Consider the following 19,588-nt stretch of genomic DNA (forward strand, 5'->3'; position numbering starts at 1 on the left):
TGCTCCGGTTTCCTCCCACAGTCCGAAAGACATGCTGGTTAGGGTGCATTGGTCGTGCTAAATTTGCCCAGTAGTGTCAGGGGGACTAACTGGGGTAAGTGCATGGGGTTATGGGGATAGGATCTGGGTGGGATTGTGGTCGGTGCAGACTTGATGGGCCGAATGGCCTCCGTCTGCACTGTAGGATTCTATGATTAACCAGCTAAACTCTCTGATAAAATGTAGTCACTGTTGTAATGTAGGAAAGGCTAATTTGCGCTCAACAGGGTCCAGTCAACAGCGATGTGATGATGACCAGATAATCTGATTTCCTGATGTTTGTGAAGGGATAAATATTGGCCGCAGCTGGAATCCCCCACTCTTCAAATAAGAGTATGGGGTCTTTTATGTCCATCTGAGACAGTGGATGGAGCCTTGGTTTAACATCTCACCCAAAACATCATAGCTTTGACAGTCCAGCTCCGGGCATGTCAGCCGAAATGTTGTGCTTGGGTCTCTGAAGCAGGGCTTAATACACAATCTTCTGACTTTGGGAGGAACTGTTACCATTGAACCATACAGAAAGGCTGACAAAAGGCTTCACCTTGCCCAGTGATGTTCATTTCAGTGTAACTCTTCCATTTTCTGATGCACCTTGAATACTAAATACAAATGACACGTCATCATTGTATCGAACATATTTTGTTTGTCTTGCAACTGCAGTGTGATGTTTACAGGAGCAAAATTAATCTAAAAATAATCTTTAATTTTCCAAGCATTTTCCAATCCTGTTTGAAAATAGCAACCTGCCATTTTTTGATCAAATTTATTAGATTTGTTCCTGTTGCATCCCGATAATTCAAGGCATTTCCGTAAACTTGCCCTTTTAATATTCTGGAAATACATGCTATACACCTGTCATAATTCCCCCGCTACTGAGAATTAAATCCACTTACTTGTATACAAGTGCCTGCTATGTTCTAAAAAAACAAAGAATGTGGGTTTTTCCAACTATTTTCACTCTGATACCTATTGTTTTATAGCTGTTTAGCAATTGGTGATCTACTGCAGGGCAGACAAGTGAATGACATCATTGATCGGCTTACAGAAATGTGGGAGACTCTCTTCAGAGTGCGTGACGATATAAAGGTACAGCATTTAAATGCAGGCATCCTTTCCAAGATGGGTTTTTACACTGATTATGCTGTCATGTAGCCAAGTTTGACATTTTGAGGGTCCCATCCAATGTTCCTTCCAAGCCGTTTGGGTCAGCAATTGGGAATGTGCCACATGGGGGAAAATGCCATGCATGAGCAGTATTCCCTTTTAGATGCACGTGTCAATCTGGGGGGGGCGTCCTTGGCCCCCCCCTTTACTCCAGCGGGGTTGACCCGCCAGTTCCCTGTTAGTGGGGAGCTGTTGTAAACCCCTCCTAGCGGAGGGGGCAGAGACTAGCGGGCCCGGAGACTTCAGCCCCAGGCCCGCTAATCAGATTTCAATTCAAATTTAAATAATTTAATCAGTTCCGTGCTGATTTCTGGCACGGAGCTGACGGTGCCAGTTCTGGCGCCGTAGGTGCGCAGAGACCGTGGCACCCAGCGGGGAGCCCACTACGCAGCCACTGCTCATGTCTCCCGGGCAGCACAGCGGGCTGGGAGAATCACCCCCCCGACCTCCCATCTAATCCCATTTACCAGCACTTGGCCCATAGCTCTGAATGTTATGACATGCCAGGTGCCCATCCAGATACTTTTTAAAGGTGTAAGGCATCCCTCCACCCTCCCAGGCAGCATATTCCAGACCATCAATAAATGGCATGACACTAGGAAGTTGTGTGGAACAGAAAGACCTTCACGTATTTGTCCATAGATCTCTGACGATGGAAGAGCATGTTAATAGGGTGGTGAAGAGGGCATAAATTGCAAAAGCAGGGAAGTTATGCTGGAGTTGTGTAGAACTTTGTCTCTTGAACTAAGCAATCTTATTTGTTTAACAGGAGTCTGTTCGTAAGGCTGCAGACTCTGCACTTAAAACCTTGAGTAAGGTAAGGATATTGCTTGTGTGTTGAATACATAGGAATAGAGTTTCATTTATTTCATGTTACAAGCGGCATGCTATTAAATGATTTGATTTGATTTATTATTGTCACATGTATTAGTATACAGTGAAAAGTATTGTTTCTTGCACGCTATGCGGACAAAGCATACCATATAGGGAAGGAAAGGAGAGAGTGCAGAATGTAGTGTTACAGTCATAGCTAGGGTGTAGAGAAAGATCAACTTAATGCAAGGTAGGTCGATTCAAAAGTCTGATGGCAGCAGGGACGTTTGAGACAATGAGACAGACAGTTACGTTTTTAGTAATCTCATTAATGTTAACCAGCTAAAGCTTCAGGTCATTACAGCAATCTGTTTGCTCAAGTATTTGTGTTTTCAGCCATTCAGACTCAAGTAAGTGAGAAGATATGTCAATGTTAACATGCTGGCATTGTCAAAGCGATTAAGTTTGTTTTCTTTTGTAGGTGTGTATACGTATATGTGAACCTACCAATGGTGCTGCTGGTCAGCAGGTTATTGCTGTGCTCTTACCTTGCTTATTGGACAAGGGCATCATGAGCCCTGTAGCAGAAGTTCAATCTCTAAGGTACATATTTATAAACCATGAAACCACTGTGGAGAAGGAAAAAGAGATCCAAAATCTTCAATCGCTTACCTAAATCTTGAATAAACCTAACATATTAATTATGTATTGAATTAAATATTTAAAATTCTGAAACATTTGAAGGAGGGTATCATCATTTATGTAGCTTGCTTTAACAAATGTGTTCTGTATCAGCATTACTTATTCTTTTTTAACACATCCTTCTAACATTGTTGAACTCCAGCTTCTGTGAGGACAGCACTTTTTAAAAATGAAATCAGAACAGAAAATGAGAGAGATATTCAGCAGTTCAGGCAGCATCAGAGTTAACATTTCAGGTCTGCGATCTTTCCTCAGGACTGGGTAGAGATAGAATCCTTACAGGCCATTCAGCCCATCGAGCCTGCACCAACAACAATCCCACCCAGGCCCTCTCCCCGTAACCCCATGTATGTACTCTGCTAATCCCCCTGACACTAAGGGACAATTTAGCATGGCAAATCCACCTAACCCGCACATCTTTGGACTGTGAGAGTACCCAGAGGAAGCCCACGCAGACATGGGGAGAACGTGCAGACTCTGCACAGTCACCCAAGGCCGGAATTGAACCCGAGTCCTGGCGCTGAGGCAGCAGTGCTAACCACTGATGTAATAGATTTTATCAACTGAAAGGGGAGGAGGAGACATAGAACAAGAGGGAAGGTCTGTGATAGGGTGGAAGGCAGAAGAGATTAAGTGGCAAAATGGTTGTTAATGAAAGGCCACAGGGAGGTAATCATAGAATCCCCACAGTGCTGAAGGAGGCCATTCGGCCCATTGAGCCTGCACCTACAGCAATCCCACCCAGGCCCTATCCCTGTAACCCCACATCTTTACCCTGCTAATCCCCCTGACTCTAAGGGGCAATTTAGCATGGCCAGTCCACTTAACCTGCACATCTGTGGGAGGAAACCGGAGCACCCAGAGGAAACCTGCCCAGACCTGGGAAGAACGTGCAAACTCCACACAGACGGTGCCCCAAGCTGGGAATCGAACCCGGGTCCCTGGCGCTGTGAGGCAGCAGTGCTAACCACTGTGCCACCGTGCCGCCCAATGGGGCAAAAGTTATGTCAAGAGGAGGTGTGAATGGCAGAGCCATGAACAGCTGCTGTCCAAAAGCAAAAGGAAGAGAAAAACACGGAGAGGAACCAAAACCAGCAAAAAGAAAGGGAATAAAATGGGGGTGGAGATTGCGATTTTAAATTGTTGAACTAAATGTTTAACAGCTTCTTCCTTTCAAAATCTAACATTGATACTAAGTAAGCATTTTGTTAATATTTTCAAATAAAAACATAGTTGGAACTGGAAGAGTATGCCATTATTAAAATAACTAAATGTTATTTGAGAAAATAAGTTGATTCTGAAAGATTTGACAGAGCTCTAAATGGGTTTGACTAATTCCGTGCAAAGACCTTTCTCCTAATGCTTTTTCTCTCGCTCAGTAACAATTACCAATTCATGACTCCCTCACTACCAACTACCCAATCAGATTCAATCATTTTTCCCTGTGCAACAAAAGTCTTCATAATCGAAACAAAAACTTGATGAAATCCTTCTTGGCTTTCTCTGTCCCAGTAGAAATATCTCCCTCCAGTCCATTCTGCAAGCCAGTCTGTATTGTGCCAGTGTGTTTTGCGAATTGTTTGATTTTGCCAGCTCAGCTCTGTCAATGGCATGCTGCTTTTGCTAGTTGTCCTGTGTTGTAGCTTCCTCAGATTGACAGCTCATTTTTAGGTTTGCCTGCTGCTGCTCCTGGCATGCCCTCCTGCACTGTTCATTGAACCAGATTGCTGTACGGTTTGATTTTCGTATTACTTAGCATTGGTATATAGCTAGCATTATCTTTTTTGCGAACTTGGCCTGACAATTGTTTGCAGTGTTACTGTCTACAGCATCGAAGATCACTCGGGGCACCTCTCTTCATTTGTGAAAAACCCTTGAGGGAAATTATGAAAAAGATGGTGTAATAACATCAAGTAATTGTGATTTTTCACAGATATGAGTTTTATTAGAATGTGATTTTAATTTGTAATAAATTTCTCTACGTAGCATCAACACCCTTGTGAAAATTAGCAAAAGTGCAGGAACACTGTTAAAGCCACATGCAGCAAGACTCATCCCCACCTTGTTGGAATCACTAAGCGTTCTCGAGCCACAGGTCCTCAATTATTTGAGTCTACGTGCCACAGAACAAGAGAAGGTGAAGTATGATATCTAACGCGCTTGTATTGTCCAATCTGTTTTGTAATTAATTTATCTTGATGAACATTGTGTTGATTTTTTTTCTGTAATTACTAGGCCACCATGGACAATGCCAGACTTAGTGCAGCTAAATCTTCTCGAATGATGGAGACCATCAACATGGTAAGTGCAAATGAGGAAGCAAATAACTGGTGTTTTAATCTGAAAACCAAAAGGAAATGTCTCGCTGGGAAGTGAGGTTATTACTAACCTGGTGTTAAAATGACCCCTTTCACAAGTCTAACCCCTTTCTCTTGATGGTAAATATGTGTTCTTTGACAATATTAGAGTAGCACTATTTATGGTTAATAGTTAAGAATTTACAATTGTAAGCAGTAATTCATACGTTTTCCTCCTTGTCTGAATCCATAGTGTCTCCAACATCTAGATGCCTCTGTTCTGGGAGATCTAGTTCCAAAGTTGTGTGAGCTACTCAAAAGTGGAATAGGCCTTGGAACCAAAGTGAGTCATAAAATATCACAAAAGACATATAAGCAGCTTGATTGTACTTGTATGTTCATCTTAAACTCTCACTTTTGCACCATGGAAAGTTTCTCTCCTCATAAATTAAAATGTACGGACAGCTCAGAAACAGACAACCTGCTATTTAATGATCCACTATGTCCAATTGTGAGGTCAACTGCTCTTTGTGATGGGATCATCAGCATTGTAGCTGTGCAATGGTGAAGAATGTACTGAGTAATTTAATGTAATATATCCCCTTTGGTCTACCACCCTATGTGAAACCTAATCATAAACCAGGTTTTAACTTTGATTAGGATCATAGAATCACAGAAGGAGGCCTTTCAGCCCATTGTGTCTGTGCTGGCTCTCTATAAGAACTACTCGGCCATTCCCACTCCCTTGTTTTCGCCCCATAACCCCACAATGCTTTTCTCTTCAGATAATTCTCCAAATCCCTTTTTAAAAGCCACAACAGAAAGTGCCTCGTTCACACTGACAGGAGGAGCAATGCAGAACGCTATGTGAAAAAAAATTACTCGTGTCATCATTGCTTCTTTTGCCATTCATCTTAAATTGGTGTCCTCTATTTTTCAACTCTCCGAACGGTGGGCAAGGTTTCTCCTTTCCTCCTCTGTCTAGACCCCTCTTGATTTTGAACACCTCCATCAAATCTCCTCTTGTCCTTCTCTAAAGAGAACAGCCCCATCTTCTCCAATCTAGCCTTGTAACTGAGGCCCTTTCTGGACAGTCTCCAATGTCCTCACATCCACCCTAAAGCATGATGCCCAGAATTGGACGCAGTTCAATAATTTTTGGGGCCGCAACTCTCTGATGATGTACGCCCTGTCACCGAAAACGGAGAATTTGGCACTCAGCCGAATCTTCGTCCACAGTCGCAGAACTGGAGAATCCCAGCCGCGGACACGATTGGAGAATTCCGGCCCTGGTCTTTGTTGCATTTGCTGGTTTCAGTTGGCTTGATGTTGGTAGGAGCACTGCGGTTGCCTCCAGTTTCCTCGTAGTTCAGTAACCCTGGATTCCCTGCTGGGAAATGTGTAATACCACCTGACCCCCCCACAACCCCACACATCCAAACCACCCCCCAAATAATGTCACATTTTTCCAACACTGTACTGTCTACACCAATAAATAAAGAATGCTCACATGAGTTAGATATTGAAGAATGACAATGTTGGTGTGGAACTGTCCCCCAGCATAAGCGGCAAGGTAGCACAGTGGTTAGCAAAGAACAAAGAAAATTACAGCACAGGACCAGGCCCTTCGGGCCTCCAAGCCTGCACCGGCCAAGCTGCCCGACTGAACTAAAGCCACCTGTCCTTCCAGGGACCATATCCCTCTTTTCCCATCCTATTCATGTATTTGTCAAGACACCACTTAAAAGTCACCATCATATCTGCTTCCACGACCTCACCCGGCAGCGAGTTCCAGGCACCCACCACCCTCTGTGTAAAAAAACTTGCCTCATACATCTTCTTTAAACCTTGCCCCTCGCACCTTAAACCTGTGCCCCCTAGTAATTGACTCTTCAACCCTGGGAAAAAGCTTCTGACTATCCACTCTGTCCATGCCCCTCATAATCTTGTAGACTTCTTTCAGGTCACCCTTCAACCTCCGTCGTTCTAGTGAGAACAAACCAAGTTTCTCTAACCTCTCCTCATAGCTAATGCCCCCCATGCCAGACAACATCCTGGTAAATCTTTTCTGTACCCTCTCCAAAGCCTCCACATCCTTCTGGTAGCGTGGTGACCAGAATTGAACACTATATTCCAAGTGCGACCTAACTAAGGTTCTATAAAGCTGCAACATGACTTGCCAATTTTTAACTCAATGCCCCGGCCGATGAAGGCAAGCATGCCGTATGCCTTCTTGACTACCTTCTCCACCTGCATTGCCACTTTCAGTGACCTGTGTACCTGTGCACCCAGATCCCTCTGCCCATCAATACTCTTAAGTGTTCTGCCATTCACTGTATATTTCCTCTCTATTATAGACTTTCCAAAATGCATTACCTCACATTTGTCCGAATTAAACTCCATCTGCCATCTCTCCATCCAAGTCTCCAACCGATCTATATCCTGCTGTATCCTCTGATTGGTCCTCATCACTATTCGCAAATCCACCAACCTTTGTGACGTCCGCAAATTTACTAATCAAACCAGTTACATTTTCCTCCAAACCATTTTTTTATATATATATATATGTGTGTGTATATATATATTACAAACAGCAAAGATCCCAGCACTGATCCCTAAAGAACGCCACTTGTCACAGCCCTCCATTCAGAAACACATCCTTCCACTGCTACCCCCTTCTATAACCAAGCCAGTTTTGTATCCACCTTGCCAGTTCACCTCTGATCCCATGCGACTTCACCTTCTGCACCAGTCTGCCATGAGGGACCTTGCTGCCTCACAGCGCCAGGGACTCCGGTTCAGTTCCGGCCTCAGGTCACTCTCTGTGTGGAGTTTGCACTTTCTCCCCCTGTCTGTGTGGGTTTCCTCAGGGTGCTCCGGTTTCCTCCCACAGTCTGAAAGATGTGTGGGTTAGGTGGATTGACCGTGCTAAATGGACCCTTGTGTCAGGGGGATCAGCAGGGTAAATATGAGGGGTTACAGGAGTAGGGCCTGGCTGGGATTGTGGTCGGTACAGACTCGATGGGCTGAATGGCCTCCTTCTGTACTGTAGGGATTCTATGATTCTAAGTTAACATTTTCAAATTGAGACGGTGAGGAAACAGGAGGAACATGTGAGAAATATTAATAACCTAAATTAATTTGCCTACTTCCAAAAATAACTGTGAAAGTGTTGCTTTGACAATTTCATTATATCCCTATGATGCTTTTCAATATCATTGTTAAGTTAACTAAAACCATCAGTTTATCGCCTTCAATGAAGATGATCAAAATGCAAATCCCACTGGTTAATATGCTGCTCTAATTTGCAGGGAGGCTGTGCCCACGTAGTAGTTTTTTTGACAACCAAATGTCCACAGGATTTAAATCCTTATGCAGGTTAGTATACAAACTTATTCTTGAAACCGTCTATTTCATTTTAGGGGACTGCTGTAAAAAGCTAACTATCATACCCAGTTTCACTGTGATACCTCTTTTCTATCTTAAATTCTAAAAAGCACAGATGGAAGGCCATTTGGCCCATCGTACCTGTGCCAACTCTTTGAAAGAGAAATTCAATTAACCCCATCCCCCACTCTGTTCTTTCCACATTACCCCAACAAAGTTTTTCCCTTCAAGTTTTCAACAAATTCCCTTTTTAATGTTTCTATTGGATCCACTTTCACCAGGCAGTGGATTCCAAATTGTATGAAGTGTCATTCCAGAGTCAAGTGACTGCATTTGCTGTTACCTTTAAGAAACATTAATAAAAGTTAAGTTGAAAACAACCCATTACAGCAGTGGGAAAGAAAATACAGCCTATACCTTGAGCGAAAACTGTTGGCTGAAAGGGGAAAGCACTGGCATTGGCTGATTGTGTTGTAACATTGTTCTCTCGTTGCTGGCAGGTAAATTGATGAGTGCCCTCCTGTCTGGTTTAAATGATCGCAGCAGTGTCATACGAAAAGCATACGCAGTGGCATTGGGTCATTTGGTTCGGGTGAGTATCCTTATCTGCACCTTAGCTGTTACATGACTTTTATTTATTTATTTTATTAATGCCACAAGTAGGCTTGCATTAACACTGCGATGAAGTTACTGTGAAAATCCCCTAGTCGCCACACTCCGGCACCTGTTCGGGTACACTGAGGGAGAATTTAGCATGGCCAATGCACCTAACCAGCATGTCTTTCGGTATTATGTATCATGAAGCTGGGAGATGAAGGGAATGGGAGACATTTGGATGGATCTCTGCATTGTGAAAGGCGAGGCACAATTCTTGGGTACCTTTGGAATCTGTTGTTAGCATTTGGCAATTCCAAAAGTTGTTGCATCTAAGAGATGCAGACTGAGATTCCTTTTACTTGCCTCAAAGCAAGAAGTCTCACAACACCAGGTTAAAGTCCAAGAGGTTTATTTGGAATCACGAGCTTTCGGAGCACTGCTCCTTCATCAGTTGAGTGGAGAGGTAGGTTTCACAAACATGACATATATAGACAGAGACACAATTGCAAGATAATGGTTGGAATGTGTGTGACTACGTGTAACCCCCACCATTTGGCCTGGGCTTGCAAAATCTCACTAACTGTCCTGGCTTGAGACAATTCACACCTCTTTAACCTGTGATTCTCCCTCTCTCCACTCGCACTGTCTGTACCTGTAAAGACTTGATTACCTGTAAAGACTCGCATTCCCACCATTGTCTTGCAATTGTGCCTTTGTCTATATATGCCGTGTTTGTGAAACCTACCTCTCCACTCACCTGATGAAGGAGCAGCGCTCCGAAAGCTCGTGATTCCAAATAAACCTATTGGATTTTAACCTGGGTGTTGTGAAACTTCTTACTATGCCCACCCCAGTCCAACACCGGCATCTCCACATCTTTGCCTCAAAGTGTAAGCCTACCTGCTTATTTCAAAGCCTCATTGTAGCAGTGCAGCTTTTGTTTCTCCCTTTTCGGAAACCAGCTACCCTCAGCTCTGGATGAGAATCCCAATTAATGCAAAATCAGGCCCTCTCATTTAGATGGACTGTGCTGTATTTAAACCTGGGTCTCCGAGCCAAATTCATGGCGGCTTTCATTGCTGCATCTTGCATTTCTCCTAAATGGTCATTCTTAATAACGTAAGAAATAGGAGCAGAAGTGGGCCATTTGGCTCTGTGAGCCAGCTCCACCATTCGATAAAATCATAGGCCTCAACTCCACTTTCCTTCCTGAACCCCTCCTCCAACTCTGACTCCCTTGCTAGTCTGAAATTTGTTGGTATGTTGGCTGCTTTAATATTTGACAGGAACATATGTCTGAAGTTGTCACAGTGGAATGAATGTATAGTGAGAAAGAGCGCATGTACTGTACACTTAAACATGTTACATCATGCAGAATTAAAATCAGTTGAGAGAGAAAGGGATCTTGACGTTGTTGCTCTTAACTCTAAATTTAAAAGCTCTGAGTCATTCAGAAAGGCTCAAAGACTTCTATTTCCTGTAGAAATGGGGTTGGGATGATTTGAGAACAGTGTGCAAATATAAAGGATTTGGTTGTGTTCCTCACAACGAATTCAGCTGCCTGATGTGTGAGACTAATGGTGGCAAGCAGAGGTTTACTTGCTAAAGCAAACAGAGCATTAGGTAATCGAACCATCCAATTTAAAACAGCACAGCATCTTGTCTTTGTACACAACCAGTTCATCACATTTGGAAAACTGTATCCAGTATCCAAGTTAGGTTGATTGGCCATGCTAAATTGACCCTAGTGTCAGGGGGATTAGCAGGGTAAATATGTGGAGTTATGGGAATAGGGCCTGGGTGGGATTGTTGTCAGTGCAGACTCGATGGGCCAAATGGCCTCCTTCTGCACTGTAAGAATTGTATAATTCGATTGGTCCCCTCATATGTTGGATGATATGGAAGCAAAATCCAAAAACTGATCCCCATTGATGAAATCCAGTTTAAAAGATCTGTGTCATTCAGAAAGGTTTAAAAGAGTTCTATAGAATCCCTACAGTGCAGAAGGAGGCCATTCAGCACACCGTGTCTGCACCAACAGTAATCTCATCCAGGCCCTATCCCGTAACCCCACATATTTACCCTGCTAATCCTTCTAACCTACACATCCCGGGACACTAAGGGGCAATTTAGCACGGCCAGTGCACCTAAGCCACACATCTTTGGAGTATGGGAGGAAACCGGAGCACCCGGAGGAAACCCACGCAGACACGGGGAGAACGTGCAAACTCCACACAGACGGTGACCCAAGCAGGGGATCGAACCCGGGTCCCTGGCGCTGTGTGGCAGCAGTGCTAACCACCGTGCCACCTATTCCCTTTAGAAATATATAGAATTGGGGATGATTTAATAACAGCGTGTAAATATGTTAAAAGATTTGATTGTGTTCCTCATAACCAGGTCAGCTAAGTGAGTATAGGAAGGCCAAAGGTCATAAACAACAAAAGGAAAAGACCAGTTTAGACAGTGAGCTCAGACACTCTGCGTGCATGGACCACTTCCTGACTGGAAACCTGATCACATATAATAAAATATAGATAAAATACCAGGTGAATGGACATTGGCCTGTGTGGTCCTGTGGACCCGTTCGATTACCTGTGAGGGATTATCCTAGATTGTTTTCTTTGTCTTGATTAGCTTTGGGAGGTTTTTTTTTGTGCCTCTTCCAGGAGGTTGCAGGACTGATGACAGGTAGATGGGTGTGCGTGTGGAGGAGGTTGTCTAATAATGACACACTTGGCATTCTCTGGGGCGGGCTGAATGGACCAATTGGTCATCTCCTCCCTGTCAATTTTGTATATTTGTATTTCTTGAACCTTGTAATAATCCAAAACTGAACTATTATCTTACAGACAGCACGAACCAGTAGCAGTGAGAAGTTATTTCAAAAACTCAACACCTGGTATCTCGAAAAAGATGGTAATTTTTTCCTATTTATTTTCATGGGATATGTGCGTCACTGGCAAGACCAGTATTTATTACTCTCCCAAATAGTGTTGAACTGAGTGTTTTGTCAGATCATTTCAGAGGACAGTTAAGACAATGTGATTCTCGCAAAAAAATTCAAAATGTCGAATTTATGTGAAAACTGGAGTAAATCACGCTGTTTTTTGAGCAGGAGTCTCAAAGACAGTCTCCCACTCCGTGCACTGCAGAGGGCATTACTGTGAATCACTCCAGAAATCAGTGGAGGGGGGGGGGGCCTATTCCCGCTGGAGAGGCCGGCAGCGTAGCTCTGAGCGGACCACTACGCATGTGCCGATCTGTCAGCGCTGAGATCGACGGATGCGCAGTGGCCCCTGTCTGTCGGCCTCCCGATCACTGGCCAGCCCAGCAACCCTGCATCGCTGGCCCTCTGAGCCCTCCCCCCCCCCCCCCCCCCCCCCCCCCACTAGCCGACTGGACAAAGTGCTGGCAGCGGAACCCCCCCTGCCTCCTTGGCCCTGCCCCATGCTTGATGGGCAGTGCCAATGTGCCCCTTAGATATTGCCACTTTGCCCATCGGAAATGCAGCTCTGGGAGACCTGCTCGGCCCGGACGCCCAGCGTGAATTATGCTAGTTGGCCGGTGCTCGAGTCTCCCGGCCCGCTGTGCTAAAAAATCAGTGCAGCGGGGTGAGAGAATCACCCCCAATATCTCTGTATATCAAATTCAATATGTCCTATCACCTGTTGACATTCTTCATGGAGATTCATAGAACCCCTCCAGTGCAGGAGGAGCCATTCGGCCCATCGAGTCTGCACCGACAACTATCCCACCCAGGCCGTATCCCCGTAACCCCATGTATTTACCCTGTTAGTCCCCCTGACACTAAGGGGGCATTTAGCATGGCCAATCCACCTAACCCGCACATCTTTGGACTGCAGGAGGAAACCGGAGCACCCTGAGGAAACCCACGCAGACACGGGGAGAACGTGCAAACTCCACACAGACACAGTCACCCAAGGCTGAAATTGAACCCGGGTCCCCAGCGCTGTGGGGCAGCAGTGCTAACTCACTGTGCTACCGTGCCGCCCCTAATGTAAATTATATCCATATCCAGGTACATTGCTAATAGCTTTTGTTGCTAGCAAGCTGCGCTCTTGTAGGAGTATCCCATTTTGAGCCCTTCATCATTTGTCAGGTTTTTCAGTTGTAAATACTGATAGCACCTGTCTGGGAGTCGGGAGTGAGATGTAGTTTAATAGGAAGGCTGCAATAAAATAAAAGTTGATAATGAAGAGCTTGCTAAATAGACATATAAATGACAAATAAACTTTAACATCGATAAATGTGAGAAAGCACATTCGGTTAGGAAAAATAGGGAGTACACATTATCCTTGGTAAATAAATGTCTGAATGGGGAAGAGCAAAGAGAGAGTCGGGTGCGCATTCACAACTCGCCAGAAGTAGATTTGCAAAGGAGCAGAATAAAGATATAGCAGTTTTTAATAACCTACTTCAGTTTTGCAAAGTGCTTAACAAAGGCACAGTGGTTAGCACTGCTGCCCCATAGCGCCAGGGACCCAGGTTCGATTCCCAGCTTGAGTCACTGTCTGTGTGGAGTTTGCACATTCTCCCCGTGTCTGTGTGGGTTTCCTCCGGGTGCTCCGGTCAGCTCCCGCAGTCCAAAGATGTGTGGGTTAGGTGGATTGGCCATGCTAAACTGCCCCTTAGTGTCAGGGGGACTAGCTAGGGTAAATGCATGGGGTATGGGGATATGGCCTGGGTGGGATTGTGGGTCGGTGCAGATTCAATGGGCCAAACGGCTCCTTCTGCACTGCAGGGATTCTATGATTCTATTCTATGAAGGAAAGAGGTTTGAAAGGAGCCTCACGGGTAGAATGAAAACACAGGATATGCGTGGGAGACAATATGAAGAACAAATCTAAATAAACATTCAATGAATATTAACATTTACACAACTAGATCATAAATTGCTAAATGTGAGATTGAAAACCTGAGGAAAAAGTATTGAACTATTAGATTATGACCAGAAATTAACAAGGATCCTGAAAACTTGCTTTCAGTGTTTGTATTTCGGTTAAACATTGGCAAGGAGGTGAAACTTGATTTGGTTTTAATGCCTATGTGAAAAGCCATTGTAATAATTAGAATCGCAGCTTTAGAATTTGTACATAAAAATGACATGTAATTCTGTGTATGAAATTCTACAAAGTGGGTCAGCAGCAGCTGGCGACGGCTTTGTCGCATTCACTCGCTTTATGGTTGACCTTCACCGTTAACATCTGTTGAAATCAGTGAAGCACCACTTAGTAACAGGGTGGTTGCTAGTTGGAGCCAAGCTGTGGAGCAGTGGTTTTTTAAAAAAAACCCCCACGAGAAAGGACTTGTAGCTGTGGTGCATAATGTGATGGAGAGAGTTGATGTAGAATCCTACAGCGCAGAAAGGGGCCATTCGGCCCATCAAGTCTGCGCCGACCACAATCCCACCCAGGCCCCTATCCCCATAACCCCATGCATAAGATTCGGGAATTCTGTCAACCATGAGGAGAATGGTAATCGAGTTCAGCAGGGTTGAAACAAAGTGGTGAAATGGGCAGACGTGACAGATACAGTCCAGCACAGAAAAGGGTGAAGTGTTACATTTTGTAGAAAGAGTGAGACGAGGCAGTGTAATGGTGCAGTTGTAAAGAGGATCCAGGTACAGGGAGAGAGCTGGGGATAGATGTCCACAAATCTTTAATGGACAAATTGAACAAACTGTCCTTTTTAGAGAAAGAACATACCGGATCCTTGGCTTTGTAAAGAGAGGCACAGAGTACAAAAGCAAGGGTGTTATTCTAAGCCTTTATAAATCACTGGTTAGGCGCCAACTGGAGTTTTGTACCCAATTCTGGACACACCACTTTGGGAAGGACATCAAGGCCTTAAAGACAATGCAGAGGGGATTTACCAGGGATGCAAACTTGCTATAGAGAAGTTGGGATCATGCTGAGAACAGTGAAGATTAAGGAAAGATTTAATAAAGGTGTTCAAAATCATGAAGGGTTTTTGAGAGTAGATAAGGAGAAACTGACTGAAGAGTCAATAACCGGATTTATGGTAACTGGAAAAAGAATCAGAAGCGAGATGAGGAAATATATTTTTGCTACAGTGACGTATGATCTGGATGAAGCCCAACCGAGATCGTGGTAGAAATAGATTTGTGAATTACTCTTCAAAGGAAATAGGATAATTGCAGAAACTTTCCCTATGAAAGATTATGGGGAAAGTGCAGGCAAGTCGGGCTAATTGGATAGCTGTTTCAAAAGAGCTAACACGCAGGTGAGTTAAATTCAAAAGAGAAAATGCTGGAAAATCTCAGCAGGTCCGGCAGCATCTGTAAGGAGAGAAAAGAGCTGACGTTTCAAGTCCAGACGACCCTTTGTCAAAGCTCAAAGGCATAGAAAGTGGGAGATATTTATACTGCAGGAGGTGGGAATGAAAGATGAGTCATAGCCACAGAAACCAGGAGAAAAGACTGCTAATGGCTGTCCACAGAGAGAATAGAGGGTGTGAATGGCCAAATGGCAGAGAAGCTAAAATGAAGATGTTGGGGGAGGGGGAGGAAAATGGATGGGACAGAGGTAAGGTTTAGAAAAGGGGGAGGAAAGGTAAGGGAAGGGGGATAAAGTAGGGGGAAAGAGTGGGGGGGGGGAAAGAAAAATTAAGAAAGACAAAGAAATAAAAGGTAGAGAATAGTAAAAAAATTAAATAAAATAGAATGAAAACAAAAGGTTTGGGGTGGGGTCGAGCAAATCATCTGAAGTTGTTGAATTCGATGTTGAGACCGGAAGGCTGTAATGTGCCGAGCCGGAAGATGAGATGCTGTTCCTTCAGTTTGCGTTGAGCTTCACTGGAACATTGCAGCAGGCCAAGGACAGACGTGGACATGGGAGCAGGATCGTGTTAAAATGGCATCAACCGGAAGGTCAGGGTCCTGATTGCGCATAGACCGAAGGTGCTCAGCAAAGCGTGTTGAATTGCCTCCTATTTCTGCTGTATCCTCCTGTGTGGGGTTACCCTTTATACCAGCATATTTCTGTTAACAGGCAGGTGCCTAAAGAAAGATGCAATTTGAAAATGGAAAATGTTTCCATGCTTGGAAAGGCATACAGTGAATATGAAACAGCACCTATATCTTCCTGCAATGTGTAAGAGTGCATTGTATATTTCTAAACCAAATAACTCTATGGTCTGTTTAACTGATTTGAAGAATTGGTCTGTCTTGTGTGCCTTTTCAGAGCAAGTCTATCGATCAGCATGTGCGCTGACAGTACATGCTATCGCACGTCACAGCCCCGATGTAATCAAGCACCACGCAGCAGTGGCCTTGCCCCTTGCATTCCTTGGAATGCATGAAATCCCAGATGAAGATAAAGGGGAAATGAGTGAATCTGATCTCTGGACTGAAGTATGGCAGGAGAATGTACCTGGTAGGTAGAATTAACATGTGCAAATTTGAATCTGTTCAATGTACAGGATTTCCTCCTTTTTACACAGCGTTTAAAAGGAGACCAATTTCAGTAAGTTGACTGATTTCCAGAAACGAGACCAGTGAACCATGTCGGAGCATTTTCTTCCCAGCATAAAATGGATTTAATTTCCCCAAGTGTTACAGGGTATTCATATCTCTTGCTGTATTCATATTTACAACCGTTCTGATCCTGTGTGAATTTAAATTTGTTTTGCATGCGGTATACATGAAGTAAGGAACATAAGAAACAGGAGCAGGAGTAGACCAGATGGCCCATCGTATCATTTGTCCAAAGATTCACAATCCTTTGAGTGAAGTAATTTCTCCGCATCTCAACTCAGAATGATTGACCCCTTATCTTGGGACTGTGCCCCCTGTGTTTTAGGTTCCCCAACCAGTGGAAACACTCTCAGCATCGACCCTATCCAGCTCTTTCAGAATTTTGCAGGCTTCAATAAGATCACTCCTCATTCTTCTAAACTCCAGAGAATACAAGCCCAATTTATTCAGCCTCTCATCATAGGACAACCCCCTCTCCCAGATACCAGTTTAGTGCACCTTCAATCTACCCTCTCCAATTCAAGCATATCCTTCCTTAAGTGCGGAGACTGAAACTGCACACACTACCCGAGATACAGTCTCACCAAAACCCGAGCAAAGCTTCTTTATTCTTGTACTCCAATCCCCCTTGTAGTAAAGGCCACCATACCATCTGCTTTTCTAATTGTTGCTTCACCTGCATGCTAACGTTCTACATTCATTGTACAAGCACACCCCAATCTCTCTGAACATCAACAATTTCAGGAGCGCTGTGATTGAGACATTGAAATTCAGCATGAGTCACCAATGGAGCCGGGTGTCCTGCTCCCATTCCCCCTGCTCCTGGACCTTGGGCCTATGGTGACTGCGACTGAAGCTCAGACATCAGAACATGGCGGCGTTGGCCCAGAGTGCAGCATGAGGGGGCAGGACCTGATTTTGAAATCTCCGCAAGGACGGATAAAAAGTGTAACAGGCCAGATCCAGCCCTTGATCCAGGTGTTCTCCACTCATATTCTAAATGTTATATTCTGCTGCCACTGATTTGATTTAATTTATTATTGTCGCATGTATTGGGATACAGTGAAAAGTATTGTTTCTTGCGCACTATACAGACAAAGCATACCGGTCACAGAGAAGGCAAGGAGTGCAGAATGTAGTGTTAGAATCATAGCTAGGGTGTAGAGAAAGATCAACTTTAATGCAAGGTAAGTCCATTCAAAAGTCTGATGGCAGCGGGGAAGAAGCTGTTCTTGAGTCGGTTGGTATGTGTCACTTGAGACTGAGTGTCGGTGGAGGAGGAAGTGAATGTTAATGATGGTGAAAAGGGTACCGATCAAGTGGGCTGCTTTGTCCTGGATGGTGTTGAGCTTCTTGAGTGTTCTTGGAACTGCACTCATCCAGGCAAAGGGAGACTTGCGCCTTGTAGCTGGTGGACAGTCTTTGGGGAGTCAGGAGGTGAGTTACCACAGGATTCCCAGCCTCTGACCTGTGGCTCCTGTAGCCACAGTATTTATGGAGTTGGTCCAGTACATCATCTGGTCCATGATAATCCCCAGGATATTAACGATGACCGATTTCAGTAATGGAAATCCTGTTGAATGTCAATAGAAGATGACTAGGCTTTGTCTTGTTGTAGCTGGTCATTACCTGCAGTTGTGTTGTCCGAATGTTATTTGCTATTTATCAGCCCAAGCCTGATTGTTGTCCAAATCTTGCAGCACACAGGCAGTGACTGCGTCAGGAACTGAGAAGTTACATGAACATTGTGTAATCAAATTGAATATCCCCACTTCTGATCTTTGCAATGGAAGGAAGATCATTGATGAAGCAGCTTCAGGTGGTTGGGCCTAGGACACTACCCTGAGGAACTCCTGCAGCGTTGTCCTGTGACTGATATTATTGTCCTCCAATAGCTACAACTTTGTGATAGATGTGACTCTAACCAATGGGGAGTTATTTTTTTTCCCCAATTCCCACCCACTTTAATTATACTCTAGCTCTTGGATGCCACAATTGGCCAGTTTGGATTTGTCCTGCTTTTTGTAGACAAGACATAACTAGGCAGTTTCTATATTGTTGATTAATGACAATATTTTGGCTGTAGTTTTAACGACTTGACTAAGGGTGAGGTTAGTCCTGGAGCTCAAATCCTCAGCAGTGCAGACAAAATGTTATCAGGCTTAAAGCTGAACCATTTGATATGTAGTTTGAATCAAATTGGCTGAAGGCTATCATCTGTGTTGGTGGCATCTCAGGAGGGAAGCCAAGAGGATCATCCACTTAGCACTGAAACATTTCAATCTTGCTTTTCATACTTGAGTGCTGAGTGTTACCATCATTGAGAGTTTCTAAGATGGGTTTACAGTGCTGTCTGTGTTTTTTGTTTAGAGCACCAGCCAGAGTAGTGGCAGACAGGAGACATCCAGAAATGTGTTGCTGCCTTTGTAGATATAATCAACTATGAGTTTATCTGCATTTGTCAGGGGTGGCACAGTGGTTAGCACTGCTGCCTCACAGCATCAGGGACCCGGGTTTGATTCCTGTCTTGGGTCACTGTCTGTGTGGACTTTGCACGTTCTCCCCGTGTCTGTGTGGGTTTCCTCCGGGTGCTCCGGTTTCCTCACCGTCTGAAAGACGTGCTGGTTGGGTGCATTAGCTGTACTAAATTCTCCCTCGGTGTACCCGAACAGGCACTGGAGTGTGGCGACTAAGGGAATTTCACAGTAACTTCATTGCAGTGTTAATGTAAGCCTTACTTGTGACGAATAAATAAATAAACTTTAAAAACTACCAGTATTTTACAGTGGATGAACTAAAATTTGAATAATGTATGCAATGATACTTGAGTGTAAATAAATACTGTTTTCTACCCTTCTAGAACAAACTGAGCAATATATCCTAAGATAAAAGCAAAAAACTGCAGATGCTGGAATCTGGACCAACAATAGAAAATGTTGGAAAATCTCAGCAGGTCTAACAGCATCTGTGGAGAAAGAATAGAGCCAGTGTTTCGAGTCTGGATGATACTTCATTACAACTCTGGTGAAAGGTCATCCAGACTCGAAACATTGGCTCTATTCTCTCT

General features: G+C 44.1%; 1 protein-coding gene across 2 annotated transcripts in view; it reads left to right on the forward strand.

The window, feature by feature from the left end:
- ecpas (Ecm29 proteasome adaptor and scaffold) overlaps nucleotides 1-19,588 on the forward strand; it is a 114,903-nt gene that overhangs the window by 78,074 nt on the left and 17,241 nt on the right. For both annotated transcript variants that reach the window (XM_078214050.1, XM_078214051.1), the window contains 10 exons: nucleotides 1,023-1,128; nucleotides 1,976-2,023; nucleotides 2,501-2,622; nucleotides 4,708-4,858; nucleotides 4,957-5,022; nucleotides 5,272-5,361; nucleotides 8,330-8,396; nucleotides 8,906-8,997; nucleotides 11,855-11,921; nucleotides 16,229-16,420. In XM_078214050.1, coding sequence (XP_078070176.1) covers nucleotides 1,023-1,128; nucleotides 1,976-2,023; nucleotides 2,501-2,622; nucleotides 4,708-4,858; nucleotides 4,957-5,022; nucleotides 5,272-5,361; nucleotides 8,330-8,396; nucleotides 8,906-8,997; nucleotides 11,855-11,921; nucleotides 16,229-16,420 — 1,001 coding nt within the window. The remainder of the gene's footprint in view (nucleotides 1-1,022; nucleotides 1,129-1,975; nucleotides 2,024-2,500; nucleotides 2,623-4,707; nucleotides 4,859-4,956; nucleotides 5,023-5,271; nucleotides 5,362-8,329; nucleotides 8,397-8,905; nucleotides 8,998-11,854; nucleotides 11,922-16,228; nucleotides 16,421-19,588) is intronic.

The sequence above is a fragment of the Mustelus asterias genome, chromosome 6 (genome assembly GCF_964213995.1).
Source record: "Mustelus asterias chromosome 6, sMusAst1.hap1.1, whole genome shotgun sequence".
NCBI classification, from domain to species: Eukaryota; Metazoa; Chordata; class Chondrichthyes; order Carcharhiniformes; family Triakidae; genus Mustelus; species Mustelus asterias.